We start from the raw sequence: 16196 nt of genomic DNA on the forward strand, positions 1-16196 counted from the left end.
AGAGTAATACTAAAAGTACCTTATAAATCCATGTGTTTTGGGATAAAATATACCTTGATATCTCCAGGCAGTCTTCCTTGTGAAGGAAAATATTTTATATAGATAGATAGATAGATATGTGTGTGTATTTTAACTGGGAAAAATAGTAAAAATCATAAATCAGTATTTTATTTACATTCTTATTTTAAATGATAAACATTTTTTCATGTTAGACCTTACCTGTTGGTGACCTTATGGTTTTCCATTTTAATGGATCATTGCTCTAGAATCCTGATTTGTTTTGAATTTTGAACATTCTCATCCTACTACTAATTTTCATTCCTATAGTACTCCTATTATTAAGTTTCTTACACTCTGCTTCTGTATTGCCAAAAATCAACAGAAAAAAAAAAAAACAAAAAGCAAAAAAATTTCATTATTGACATATTTATAACCTCAGTTTTTGATCTTAGTTTGGTCTTTGTATACTGCTTGACATTCCTGCTCTGTCCTTTTTGATTCATTCTTCTTATCATTTATTTCAAACTTTCTCCTCTCTCATCAAACCCCCAATCACACATATATTTATAGCAGATGGCTTACTCCTTTCTTCTCTGAGAAGTTTGAGAACATCTAATATGAATTCCCTCAGTTCCCAACTTTCCATTCTTCAAAATGTTACCAAGCAATGTCTATTGCTTTTGGTAAAAGACATATCCCTCCTTTTTGGTAAGGATAATTCCTTTATCTCCACTATTGTTCCTATATTCTCTTGACCAGAGGAGTCAAACTTGAATCCCAAGAGGAGCCATGCTACATCAAAATGTAATTGGAAATGTTTAATAAAATACAGTGTTGTTTAATCATTTTTAGTCATGTCTGGTTCTATTTGATCCCATTTGGGGTTTTCTTGACAAAGATATTGAAATCATTTGCCATTTACTTCTTCAGTTTATTTTACAGATAAGAAAGACAAGGCAACAAGGATAGGTGACTAGTCTGGGGTCACAAAGCTAATAAGTGTCTGAGGAGGATTTAAACTGACTCCAGGCCAGATAATCTAACCACTTAGGGCACTTACCTGCTCTGTCCTGTCATTATGCCCTAAGTCAATATGTGGCCTATAGCAATCTGTTTCTCTTTGAGTTTGACACCATTTCTCTTGATTACCCCAAGATTCTCCAGTAGTTTACATACCTTTCTCATATATCCTCAATATCTCCTTATAATCTGGCTTCTTCTATGTTTAAACATGTTCATCCTCCCAGTTCTCATCTAGCTCATTTCTCCTTCCATCCTCACTGCTAAGCTTCTTCAGAAAATAGTTTATATCTATTGAGTCCATGTCAATATTTTTGTTTCTTCTTTATTGTTCATAGTACTGTATTGTTCTGACAAATACCATCGGTTGTCTAATCACTAAACCTTTCTAGATTATTTCATTATTGACCACTCTCTCCTACTTGGCCTCATTAAGCATCACACTCTTCTGGTTCCCCTTTTAAACATTTAATTGCTTCTACTCTCTGATTCATAGACTTTTCATCTTCCTTAAAAGGAATGATGACATACTGGAGAGGGTGCTGGGCTTTGAGGCAGACCTCTAATATCTTTGTTTTAATTTTGTATCTGATGCTTATTAGCTCTGGGACTTTGAATAAATCATTTAAGTTTCTGTTTTTTCATATGTAAAGTGGAGAAAATACCTGTAGTATCACTCTCACAAGTTTATAATAAGGCTTTACAGACTTTAAAACACTAATGTTTCTTATTATTATTTCTGAACTCTTAAAAGATGGTATTTCCCCACAGTTCTATTCTTTGTCCTTTTCATAGTAACAGAAATGTAAAGGTAGAAGAGATTTCAATAGCTTTTCAGTCTATCTATAGCCAATCTACTTCCACATGCAAGTGAATTTTCACTGTGATATCTATCATAAATAGACATCTAGAATCTATGTAAAGACTTAAAAACAGGGAATCCACCACTTTTTGAGACAGCATTTTTATTCTTTGGAAAGCTCTAATTTTTAAGTTTTCTCTAACATTAGACCTAAATTTGCCTCTTTGCAAATTCTGTTTGTTACTCCAGATTCTGTCCTATGGTGACAAAAAATAAAAAATAAACAACAACAACAAAACAAACAAGCCTGTTCTCTCTTCTACGTATAATAGTCCTTCAAGTACTTGAATAGATCTATCATGTCTCCCCTGAGCCTTCTTTTCTAGGTAAACATCCCTGCTTCTTTAAACCTAACATAGGATAACTATGTTAATTGCCCTTTTTTAGAAACTCTCCAACTCATAATTGTTTTTTGGTTTTGTTTTTTCTAAACTATGATTTAAAAACTATGATAAAACTATGATGCTTAGAAGTGAACACATTGTTCTAGATATGGTCTAATCAGGTTTTAATAATTCTCTAACTTAACTTGTACCCAGAAGCTAAGCCTCTGTTTATATAACCTTTTTAACTGTTTTGATTGCTACGTCACACTACTGAGTAGTCATCGAGTGTGGAGTCCACTAAAACTCAAAATATCTTTTAAAGATAAACTGCTATCTAACCCCAAAGCCTATACTTTTAAAGTTGATTTTTTTACCCAAATGCAGGACTTTGCATTTATCTCTATCATAGTTCATCTTATTAAATTCCCTCCTTTTTCTAATCTGTCAAGATATTTTTAGATCTTAACTGTCATCCATCTCTTATTAGTAACCCTCACAGCTTTGTGTCATGTGCAGATTTGATGAGCACATCATCTTTGGCTTTATCCAAAATAATTGATAAGTATGTTAAATAGCACAGGACCAAGCACAGATTCCCTGGGATCATCCACTTCTACTGGGTTGACATTGAATAATTAATGACTATTCTAAGTTTAGTCATTCAACCTGTTATGAATCCATCTGACTATTACTGGTTCCTATCTTTCCATCTTCTCTACAAGAAAGATATGAGATATTTTATCAAATTTATCATTAAAATTTAAGAAAGGAAGTGAGGAGGGAAGAAAACTAGGAAGAATGAAAGGAGGGGAGGAAGGAAGGAAACAAGGAAGAAAGAAAGGAAAGGAAGAAGGAAGGAAGAAGGAGAAAGAAGTAAAGAAGGGAGGGAAAAAGGAAAAAAGGAAGGAAGAAAAGAGGGAAGGAGAAAGGAAGCAAAGGAGGGAGAGAGAAGGAAATTATGGCAACACTCTAATCTGGATGAAACCATGACAACTACTCATCTCTTTCATTCTAGAGTTTTCCCTTAAATTAAAATCAAACTCACTAATCTATAGTTTTCAGGCTTTTTTTTTTTTTCTCTCCTTTCTTAGGAACACTGGGACAATATTTAATCTTATACAATCTCATATTGGCTCTCTAATTTTCTAGTCTTTAAGAATAATTACCTCATCCATGATATTCCTTAGTGTTCCACAGCAGTCTAATCTGCCAGTTCTTTTGGAACTTAAAGATACACACATATGTGCATGTGTATGTGTGTGTATGTATATATGTAAGTAGTGTAATACCAGAGAAACTGAGGCAAGATAGAGATTAGAGAATATTTAATATTTTATTTGAAAAGGAGAGATTTCCTGGGACCAAATGGATCCATGGTTTGGTCCCAGGACTGAATGAGACTATCGTCTCCAAGAATCCAGCAAACAATCTGAGTTCTCAATGATATATATATACATGTGGCTCAGATACAAGGGGTAGACCAAGGAAAGGGTAGAGTCAGGGTGCTGAGAGCCGGAACACAGGACTAACAATCCAGTTCTGACAGGGTGAGGGGAAGCATGGGGGAATATCTGATAATTGGGATTAAAGAATGGGGAGAGGCACCCACCATTCTGATGATGTCTAAGATAGAAGATCTTTCTCTTTATCTGGATCATCATGATTAGGAGGGAGAGGTGGTATTGCAGAACAATTAGGAACTGAGGCAGAACAATTCAGGGAAACCAAGGCAGGACAATTAGGGAAACTGAGTCAGAACAATAAAAGAGAACTGAGGCACAACAGTAATTTATCTGGTTTAGGCAATTGCTGTTCATCAGAACAATACAGGGGTTTGAGCCTGGAATTGGAATATAATACCAAACCATAAAATATCTAACAAAGTTTACTAAACCCTAGAAAAAAGGATTAATAAAAATACAACATTGTTTTAGGCAGATGAATCTTCCTTCAGACTCGGGATTTGTAATGATAGAGTAAGAGAGCTATGTTGAAATTGAAGGCAGCAGAAATTCCATTAAGCTTAAGGAGAAGTAACTTTTCATATGTTGGACATTTTATTCCTGGTTGCTCAGGCAACCAAGAAGTCATACCAATTGTTCAAGCCCTAACCTCTTAGACCAATCAGTTCTGAAAGTGGCTGCATTATCTCCTTAAAAAGAAACTAGTCCAGTTTATGTAAAACAGATGCTACTACTACCAAAGAGAGTTAGACCCCTTTTTACTATCTTTTTATTTATCTTTTTTACCAACTAATGCCTTGTTATACTTTTTCTGTTATTTCCAGTAGAAAGATCATTTTTGTAAAAGAAAAGAAAATCTAAATAAAATAATGAAATCCTGCCTTCTCTGTCTATTATCAAACTATGCCTTATTCATATTTATTTTCTGTGTCTTATCTTTGTTTCAAACATCTTTAAATTTTTATAATTGGTTTTTTATTTTTCCATATACATGTAAAGATAGTTTTCAATATTTACCTTTGCAAAATCTTGTTTTCCAGATTTTTCTACCCTCCCTACCCCCAACCTAGATAGCAAGCCATCCAGTATAGGTTAAGCATGTACAATTCTTTTAAACCTATTTCCATATTTGCCATAATGTACAAGAAAGATCAGATCAAAAGGAAAAAAAAAAAAAAAACTTGAGAGGAAAAAATAACAAGCAAACAAACAACAAAAGGTGAAGATAACTATGCTTTGATCCACATTCAATCTCTGCATGCAGATTACTCTTGGTATCACAAGTCTATTAAAATTGTCTTGAATCACCTCATTGTTGAAAAGAACCAAGTCCATTACAGTTAATCATCACATAATCTTGTTGCTGTGTACAATGTTTTCTTGCTTCTACTCACTTTGCTTAGCATCAGTTCATGTAAGTCTTTCTAGGCTTTTCTGAAATCATCCTTTCTTATAGAACAGTAATATTCCATTATATTCATAGACCATAACTTCTTCAGCCATTCCCCAACTGGTGGGTATCCATGCAATTTCCATTTCCTTGTGATTATAAAAAGGACTACAACAAACATTTTTGCATATTTGGGATCTTTTCCCCTTTTTATGATCTCTTGAGATACAGACCTGTATTGTTCTGGTTGGTTTTCTGGAGGTCTTGGGGCCAGCCTTCATTTCAGCAGTGTAATCACCACGAGAATAGCAGGGATAAATTTTTTTTTATTGTCTCCTTCAGTTCTGTCTCCTTGCTGGGCCTACCTTTCTCAGTGGCCTTCAGATGGGCCTTGGTCTCAGTGGAGAAATGCAGGCGAACAGGCCAGACACCACAAATGTGGGAGATGGAATGAATGTCTCTGGTTTGTCCCAGCTTATATACTCTATTATAATTACATCACTGTAGGATGTAGAATAGATGTCAGTCCTGTAGAACTATATTAAGTACTAAGTACGAACTAGAGAACTATTAATCACCATGTTAAACTAGATAACCATTGTCTTATCAATTCCTCTGAGTTAATACCTTGTTGTAAGAATTTCTCCAGAATTCTGGCTCATTACACAGACCTATTAGAGACACTGCTAGATAAAAGGGGATGCACAGTTTTATATCCATTTGGGAATAGTTCCAAATCGCTCTCCAGAATGGTTGGATCAGTTCACAGTTCTACTAACAATGTGTTAGTGACCCAATTTTCTCGTATCCCCTCCAATATTTATGTTTATCTTTTCCTATCATTTTAGTTAATCTGAGAGCTGTGAAGTGGTACCTCAGGGTTATCTTAATTTGTATTTCTCTAATAGTGATTTAGAGCATTTTTCAATTGGGAAGTGGCTTGTATTCTTATAAATTTGACTCAGTTCTCTATATATTTTAGAAATGAGGTCTTTATCAGAAACACTGGAAGCAAAACATTTTCCCATCTTTTTGGCTTCTCTTCTAATCTTAGCTGTATTAGTTTTGTTTGTACAAATCCTTTTTAATTTAATAAAAATTATCAATTTTGCATTTCTTAATGTTCTCTAGCTCTTCTTTGGCCATAAATTCCTCTCTTCTCCCCAGATCTGAGAGATTAAACTATATATTGTTCTCCTAATTTGCTTGTAGTAACACCCTTTATATCTAAATCATGAATGATTTTGATCTTATCTTGGTACAGAGTATCTATATATTATTTTTTTTAAATTAATTTGCATGGTGAGTTCCCCAAAAACCATATTCATCTCTTTATACTAAAAGTCTCATTTATTCTTTCTTCATTAATGGAATTAATTAGAATTTTAATTTCTGAACATCAACCATCATAGTCTATGTTATACTTTGTCTTCCGCTGAATTCTTTTAAATCTTCTCTCTCAAAATCTAAAGTCTTTCTCTGTCCTCAAGAGAATGGCATAATAGATCCATGGAAGTTATCCGAAGAGAAATCTTTTAAAAGGAAGAGAATGACTTATATCCATATTTCCTTTCCTCCTCTATTACAAACTCGAGAAGGGAGAGAGTTTATTTTCCTCTTCCAATTTAACAACTAATTCCTCTGTTTAGAGTAAGATTCAGAACAAAATTTTACCATGATATTCTTCCATTTCTTTTTTGTTACTTTTAGGTCTATAATTGTCCTTTTTCTTCCCTTACACTTGTATATAACACTTCTATTACTCTCACTTGAATTGTTTATTCCAGTTACGTTAAGAAGACTTCATTGTCTCTAACCATATAAAGTGTAGATAGAGTATTCTTTGGGTCCTTTCATCTTCCCCTCCAGAAGGGAGATAAACCTATACTTTGAAGAGTAAAACATCACACTGCTGTGGTAGAAGTTGTAAAAATTACATGCCAAATTCATCATTACTGAATTCTTCTACTTTACAATGCAATTGACATTTCAGCCATTCCCTCCCCCCAGTTGAAACAATGTTTATAGCCAATTTCTATCACTTAATTATTTAGTTTATACCAAAGTCTGACGGTGCAGTGAATAGAGTGTTGGACTTGATTTCAGAAAGACCTGAGTTTACATCTCACGTACATTTACTGGTTGAGGGACCCTGAACAAGTCATTTAAATTCTGTCCTTCCTTTTCCTCAACTGCAAATCTAGAATAATAAGAACTCCTTATCTCTTAGGATTGCTGTGCAGATCAAATGAAATGGCTTATGTAAAGTCCTTTTCAAAACTTAAAATGCTATATAATTGCTAGTTGTTATTAGCTATCATTTCCTTTCCTTAGCTCAGGAACAACATAGACATACCCTATGTTTTTCCCCTTTCACCATATGTGTCAGCAACTTGCATGACCCCCCAATCTACTTTATTGCTTTGCTTTGTTCTACAATTTTTCTGTTGTCTTTTTAAAACTTATTTTCCCACTTCCTATCAATTTTTTCCTTTCCCAACACCAGTTCATCCATTTGAGTTCCTAATTCCTATCTTATCTTCCATAAAAGTCAGCAGTAGAATCTACACCTAAAGTTTGATCTACTTAAAATTTTCCTCCATTTTACTGAGATTTCTCCAATTTTTCCTATATCTGATTCCTTCTCTAGTAAAAGCCTTTCCAAAATACCTACACCTTTTTTATGCCGCTCAAACTGTTTTTCTGTCTTTCTGAGCCTGATCCTAAACTTTTCTTCACTATATCCTATAAAATCTCATCCACTTTTAGGATTTCATTTTTCATCCTTCATCTAATGACTCACAAATCTGATTTTTCCATCTGACTTCTCTTCTGAATTCTTTAAACACATCTCCCATGTCCAAAACTAAATTTAGTAATCTGTCTCTCCCTCTGCCTTCATTCTTTCTGTCTATGAGACTACCATTTATTGTTTTCTCCTCTGTTCGTAATCTTGAGGTTAATTGTGGGAAACAATGCTTACCCTACATATTTCTTAGAGGAAAGTGCATTACAAATATTAAAATGTTATATCATTTTGATTTACAATAATTTGCTGTCTTTATACTCTCATTGCTATCACCCTAAGATAGGGTGTTACCTGTCTAGAATTTTCTGATAGCCAACCTATATGTCTTCCTGCCTTTACTCTCTATGTATGTTATTTATACTTTGGGTCATAGGAATAGAGATCTAGAACTTCTAAATGCCTTTATCACATTATATCGTATATTGTGATTGTGTTTGTTTATCTCTTTATGAGGGTTTATGAGGGTAAGGATTGTGCCTTATATTAACTTTGCATTATCTTCAATAGTGCTGGGCACATAGTTGATGCCTGATCTTTCTTGAATGAAGTAGTTTATTACTGAGTTAACAAGTTAACACATAAAACTGTTTAATGAATCTAGGTCTTTGTTGTGAATAGAATCATACACACAAATACAAAACATTTCTATTTATTATCAACAACAGATCCAAATTCTGATTCATTCATTTAATAATTGGATTTTTTCTGAGTTGTCACAATTAAGTTGTGGGAATAACTTAACAGTGAAAAGAATTCAGCAAAATGTTCCCAATACCATGCTAAATACTGTAGATAATATGAAAGAAAGATAAGAGGACTTACATATCTAGACAGATAGATGGTATAGTAGACTGACTACTAGTCTTTGAATCAAGAAGTCTTTAGTTCATATCTTCCTTTAGATATTTCCTAGTTGTGGGTGGCCCTGAGCAGGACTAACCCTCACAACTTCAGTTCTCTCATATGTAAAATGAGGATAATAATAAGCATTTACTTCACAGGGTTTTTGTGAAGACCAAATGAGATAAAACATGTAAAATACTTTACAAGCCTTAAAGTACAATATAAATACTAGTTCTTATCATCATCACTATTACTAATCCCTCTCATGTGTGCTACATTTTAGCCAAACTGAACTTACTATTCTCCAAACATACCAGAAAGATCTCTTTATTCACAGACACTATACCTGTTATGCTATCCTCTCTGCACCTAGTGAAAAATCTGTCTTCATACTCAGTTCAGATACTGCTTTCTTCATGGAGTTGCTAGAAATGATCTTAAATAAAGGCAGACCTTAACATGTTTATAAGTGACACATATATAAAGTGCTTTGCAAAACTTGAAGCTTTATATAAATACAAACTACTACTATGAAGAGGTAACTAACAAGTTAGATAAAAGAGTCAGGATCTAAAAATATTTCAGCAATAGAAGCCTAATACAACAGGGATAAATGTAAAGCCCTGCTTATGTCCCAAGAAATTAGTAACATAACATCCTATGTATAAAATTGAGAGGTTTGGTTCTAAAACAGTTCATCCAAAAAAGATTTGGGATTTTAAAGAGCCTAGAAGTTCAATTTGAATCAATATGTGGCATGATACTCCTCCTCTCCCCCCCCAAAAGAAAAAGAAATAATATAATATTTGGCTTTATTAAATGTTTGTCAAACATGTAATATGTGACTATATTAAAAGAAATCAGGAGTAATGCCCTGGGGTAAAAGCATGGTAATTCTTTCTTACTCTGCCCTAATTGGACTACATGAAGAATACCATATTCAGTTCTGGGTGCCACATTTTAGGAAGGACACTGATCAGTCAGTGAAACTTTAAGCATTTATTAAGCACTTACTATGTACTTGTAAGAAAATAAAAACAACTTTGTAGAACTTATTTTCTCCCAAGGAAAACAACATTATAATAAATAAATATATAAAATGCTTATTTAAATATATGTTAATTTGGGGATAAAAGCCTTTAGGAGGCAGCAGAACTAGAAAAGACTTCTTGTAGAAATTATCGCTGATGCACATTCTGGACATGAGTAGAGCTGATACAAAGACAACAGAAAGAAAATAAAATATCCTTGTATAAAAGTGACCAGCAAAAATACAGGTCTGGCTGTACCATAGTGTGGATGAAGGGGAATCATAAAGAAGAATTTAGGAAAGATTGGCCATAGCAAACTTGTGAAGGTCTTTAAATGACAAATAAAAGAATTTTTTTTGTATCTTAAATACAAAAGGGAACCATTGGATTTTATTGACTTAGGTGAGTTACATAGGCACACCTGTTCTTTATGAAAATCTATTTAGAATCTAAGTGGACATGAATTAGATAAGGTAAAGATTTGATGAGGGAGACAGAATAGAAGCCTATTATAACAGTCCAAGTTAGTGAAAGCCTTAAACTAGTAGTTCTGTGAATAAAGAAAAAGTGACTGATATAAGAGATGTTGTGGAGTTACCAACAAGACTTATTAAATTTATGGGAGATAGAAGGCAGATGTGATAGTAAGAAGTTAATGGCATCAAAGCTGTATACCTTGGTTATTGGAAGGATGATTGTGAATTAGAGGGCAATAGGAAAATTCAGAATAGAGGAAGATAAAGAGAAAAGAATCTAACACAGAGCACTAGGGTACATTCATTGTTAAACAACATAATATGTATGATGAACAAGAAAAAGACTAAAAAGAAAGAGAAAGATGAAAAACCAAGAAAAGACAATGTTTCAAAATTCATTTAAAAAAGAGAATCTATAAGAACAGGATGAACAATGGGGTACAGTGCTTCAGATATTAAGGATAAGAATTGAGAAAAGTCTAAAAGATTAAGAGATCATTAGAAATGTTAGAGAGAATGGGTAGTGAGATCATAAGCCAGAGACTGAAAAGAGTTACAAAGTGAATGAGAGAAGGTTTAAATAAAGAGAAGAGAAGGTTTAAATAAAGAGTGTAAAAAGTATTTTCTAGGAATTTGGCAAAAATATACTAACACTCTCTCTCTCTCTCTTTCTCTCTCTCTCTCTCTCTCTCTCTCTCTCTCTCTCTCTCTCTCTCTCTCTGTATATATATATATGTATAATGATATTTTGAAGAAATGGTATGACCTAGTTAAGATTTGAGCAGCACTGGAAAGAACTCGACAAGATTATAAGCAACAAAAGGAACTGGTTGATAGAGAGATTACGAATTGAAGAAAGATCATTTTATAGACAATCTTGTGGAAATTATGGGAAGGGGTACATCAATGGATTTGATTAAATAGTAATAAATTAGAGATTTAGGGACCAGATTAATAAGGGCCTCTAGATTCTGTGTGCAATAGAGGGTTTGGTTATGATCTTTTGCATCATAGTTTAATTACTAGACTGTTTAGATGTACAGAAATGCTTTGATATTTTGATAAATTTGATAAATCCTGTGGAACATTTTTCCTTTTTTAATTAAGTTAAATTAAATTCACCACTTATTTTAATTGAACTGACCAAGTCAGTTTTGGAAGGAACAAAGGAGGGAAGGAGAGAGGAAAGAAAGAAAGAAAGGAAAGATAGATCATGTTTTTACTATATGCGGTACACTAGGGATACATATCAAGGAGCTCACCTTCTACTAGGTAAAATAATATATAATAGAAGGTTTCAGCTACAAGTCATTTGGAAAGGCTCTACAGTTCTTAGGGTTCAAAAGGTCATTGATCTAAAAGTCAGGGCCCCAAGGCTCTCATATACTGATCTGCCACTGTTAGCTGTATAGCAATGGCCAAATCACTTAATTACTCTGAGCCTCAATTTCCTCAACTATAAAATGGGAATAATGCTATCTGTTCTGTTTATGTTACAGAGATGTTGTGAGGATCAGATGAGATAATGTGTGGGAAAGCAGTTGGAAAACTTAAAAGTACTATACAAATGTAATGTAAGCCACTCTATTTAATCATGTTATCTATCTTCCTCGCATATTTAAGTTATCCTAGGTTTTGTACTAATTATCAAGATAGTTTTCAGTGAAATTCTTCGCCAGTTTAAAAAATGTTTTTGTAGTCATTTATGAGTCGTTAATCTAAAATTACTTTACAATACTAACAATACAAGAGTAAATTGAAGAAGAGAACCATTTAGGAATAAAAGATAGCTTAAATCATTAGAAAATTTCTAAAGTTCTTCAAACTTAACTGGAACTGCCTTCTAAATCAGTGATCATGGCTTGATTCTTTTCTTAATTGTATTTTTATGGTCTCATGCCCTTTTATAATTAGATATTGAGAATATCAGGATATCATGTCCATCCATCCCTAGTTTCTTACTCCCTTTATTCCTTAAAGAAATTTGGACTGGTTTTGGGGGTTTGGGGTTTTTTTTTGTTTGTTTGTTTTGTTTTGTTTTGTTGTTGTTGTTGTTAATTTTTTTTTGTTTTTTGGTTTGTTTGTTTTTACCTTTAGAATAGGAGGCCTGAAATTCAGTACTGTTTGACTCTGTCTGTATTTTCACATTGGTTTGATTTTAAAGATTCCAAATAAAGTACTGATTAATTTAGTTCAATCAGATAAGCAACTACTATATTCAAGGGACCGCATTAGGTAACTAGACATTAATAAAATTATTTATTGGCTGTTTCATACAGTTGTATTACATAAAAAAAAGTCTATATCAATCATTTAGTCATATTTCAAAGTCATCAAAGTCAGTAGACAGAGAAATGTGTGTGTATGTGTATGCACATATGTGTGTAACAGAAGTCCTCTAGTCTCATCATTCAGTGATGTTAACTTGTTATAAAATGCAACTACATTGTATTAATATCAAAGAATATTCAGCTTGCAACTCTTTATAATTACACATTTTACTATCAATTAAAAAATCCCATTCTTGTTTCAAAATATTTTGCTTTGGATTCTTAGCTCAGGGCCACAAGCCAGTGTTAAAATACCTCTTTGTATTCTTATTCATTGGAATGTTATTCCACATATTGCTATTGGAAGGGGAGGAAATGGAGTAGACTTTTTGTTGACATACCAGTAATTGCCTGTCATATATGGTCATTTACACACACATGCACACACACACACACGCAGACACTATATAAGAAGGTACAGTTTCTATTTGAAACACTTTCAAAGGAATGGGTTTCAATGGGTACTCTAATTTTGCTCTATAAGTGTATCTAGTGTTAACTTTAGCTTCATATTATCTGCTTCGGGTTGACTTAGATTCAGCTTTCTGATCATCTCTTTTTCATCCTAAAACAAATTGATAAAAAATGGAATATCTTGGAAATTTGACCAATGTTCAAGGTGATAATTCCTTTTTTAAACAAACATCTGTTTATAGTAAATTCATAGGTTAGCATTCTTCATTGAAGTTTACTAACAGCTTAGAGTGTATTACCTTAATAAAACTCTCAAATATAAATCCTCCTTTATGCCAAATTGTTTGTTTGTTTTCATAGAGAATAAGTGATTATTGTGAAAGTTTTTGTCTAAATTTAATTCTAATTACCTGAAGGAATTCATTTAGCTCTTGATATTTCTCTTTTATGATCTCCCTGAGATTTGAGGCAATTAGTTATATTTTGATTGGATACCTCAACTTACAGACAACAAACTAACACAAACAACAAACAATTATTTTTTTAAATGCTCCACTAAGTTTTTGCATTTACCAATTTGGAAGCATTATAATAGTAACATCTTACATGTTTTACATTGTACTTTTGTATAGCAAACACTCTTACATCTCACTTGATCTTACTCTTTTCTAGGTGAAAAAGTTGAAGCTTAGGCTTCATGGTTGTATGGTTAATAAGTAACTGAGTGACTACTAGAACCCAGGTCTTCTAACTCCCAATTCTGTGTTCTTTCACTGAAGAACATATGCATATACACATACATGAAAGATACCTTAAACACTACAGATTCATAGCCATGGAATTTTATATTTGGAAGTATATAATTTTATGGAACAGATTGTGACTCATCAAAGATTATACAGGTTGTTGAAGACAGAGTTCAAGTAGGACAACAGAGCTCTTGAATTCCTATTTGTACCATTATTCTTAAAAAATTATAGCACATGTATTTTTTTAGCTTTTATTTTTATATTAAATGTTTACCTGAGTTTTTGTCTAAAAGTAATATATTTTCATATGAACTGGTATTGTTAGTAATCAAATTTCTTCATGAATGCAACTACTAAAATTATAATGGAACCAAAAATAAATAGAGGCAAAGTGGTTTGGAGAGGGGCAGAATGGTAAGGCATTTTGAAAAAACCATTAATCAGTCTTTCCACTTCCTACTATCTAGTCTGTCATTAATCTATGTGAAAGAGGTTTCTTCACAACATTGCACTGGTGGCTATTAAGGGGATAGCAGTAGATATTTTTGTTTTCAAAGTAGTTTCAAAAGTCTTATTAAACTTAGAAATAAGTGTATTAGAAAGTATTTATTACAAAGGTGATATTACTTTCCGAAAGGTACTTAGGTGAAGTTCAAACTTCCAGCCCCATTCTGTCCATTAAAAAATTGTAAGGTAAGTCAAACCATCAAAAATGCATTGAATTGCCAAATCTTAGCAACATTTTTGTAAGGATTACAGTAGTGTTTCTGGCAAAGGTAGCCTTTTCTTAAGCCAACAGAGAACATAACGTGAATAAAATTAATCTTCCTAATGTAGATGAAAAAAATATTTTACTTGCAAAGTAATATAACCAAAATATGTTTTTTAACTGTGTCTTAACATTTTGTATAGCTTCAGCTCCTGAGAGATAACCGATCAGAACGAGGACACAAAAAAAACTGTTCTGTGAAAACTGCAAGCAGGTGAGAAAGTTTAAAATCATGTTTTCATTTTTTCAGTAAGCTATTTGCTATTTTATATCCCAAAGAGTAAAGTAGAGGTATTATAATTTGAAGTTTATGTTGACTTTAAAAAAAATTATGCTATGAAATATTTATTAGACTGCATATAGAAGATTACTACTAAGAAAGAAAAAAGTATTTTTATTGCTTTTAATATAGAAATAAAGAACAGATTTTAATAAGAAAATTTCTATCTCATAGATAAGCAAAAGCAGTTTAGATTATGTCAGTATAATTATTTCCTTTGAAATGATTTATAAATTCAATGAAGTGGAACTAATCTTACTCCCAAACTTATGTGGCATTGAGATGTATGTTTTATTTGTGAGAGGATTAATATGAGTATTCATTTTGCAAATGATTTTCATTATTAGCAAGAGTGAGCAAACAGTAATGAAGACATAATCCCCTTTAAAAATAGAGTAATTTTTGATTCTTGCATATAACATACTGTTGAGGATGGGTACATTTCTTTTCTTCGGTAAGCAAAATTGATCTCACTTTCCAGTTTGTAACAGTATATCTATTCTCAGATTTTTAATATGATATTTTTCAAAACCAATTTTTATTTAAATCAAGGTCATCTTTGAGAAAATATCTAGGACTTGACAAAGAAGTAGTTGAGACAAAAACTACCTCTCTGAAATTAGTAGTGATTTGGCTTCTGTTGTGGAAGCTGCTTGCACATCAGATCTTTTGAGGCCCATATTTAGGATCTTTTGCTCAGAGGTGACTGAAGTGTCTAGGAGCTGAAATCTACAAAATAATGACATGATATCACATTAGAAGCAAGTGAAAGAGACTATGCTTCCCTGAGGAGAGGGAAAAGGGATTACACAGAAAGCTAGCCAAAAAAAAGAAAGCAAAGAAGTTGCCATTGTCCAATTCCTTACTTGGGCAGGGCAACCATGGTTAGATTCTTAGGGCCATTACTGACTGACATGTGTAAGACATCCACCATCCATGCAAACAATTTCATAAACTACCATTGTGTTAGCTTGTACAACAAGAGTTTTGGTTTACCCTGGCAGCCATACAACAGCTTTTCTCAGCCTAAACACTCACCTCCAAGGGTCCAGTTACATTTTCACAATACCACTGTCAGTTTCAATAAGTGTTTTTCAAAACAGTGTTTCCAACACTGTTAATGGACACAATCTCCTCCGTGATAGATCTATATTAGGTCCTTATCTGTGATAAAACTCCATCCCAGATGGTTTGTCTAGTGGAGAAAGCAAGTCCATGCCTTCCCCAAAAAGTCATTGGACTAGACACTCATATGGAACAAAAAAGCTTTCCAATATGCTAGGATAGCATGAAAGCACTTAATAATTGCAACAGCTGCTAACACTATCTTTTAACAAAAACTAAGTAGCTGAGGTTTAGGGAATCATACTATCCAGTCATACATCAAAGCCACAGAATTCTGGAAAACAAAAGAAATCTACAACCCAATTGAAA

The 16196-nt window shown here is 33.0% G+C and overlaps 1 protein-coding gene across 4 annotated transcripts in view; it reads left to right on the forward strand.

Moving 5' to 3' along the window:
• GPATCH2 (G-patch domain containing 2) overlaps nt 1–16196 on the forward strand; it is a 452239-nt gene that overhangs the window by 386346 nt on the left and 49697 nt on the right. For 3 of the 4 annotated variants that reach the window (XM_051998289.1, XM_051998291.1, XM_051998290.1), the window contains one exon: nt 14626–14696. In XM_051998289.1, coding sequence (XP_051854249.1) covers nt 14626–14696 — 71 coding nt within the window. Of the gene's footprint in view, nt 1–14625; nt 14697–16196 lie in introns of those variants that run through there. The other variant, XR_007953687.1, reaches the window with a different exon arrangement.

This window comes from Antechinus flavipes, chromosome 4 (genome assembly GCF_016432865.1).
Source record: "Antechinus flavipes isolate AdamAnt ecotype Samford, QLD, Australia chromosome 4, AdamAnt_v2, whole genome shotgun sequence".
Taxonomy (NCBI): domain Eukaryota; kingdom Metazoa; phylum Chordata; class Mammalia; order Dasyuromorphia; family Dasyuridae; genus Antechinus; species Antechinus flavipes.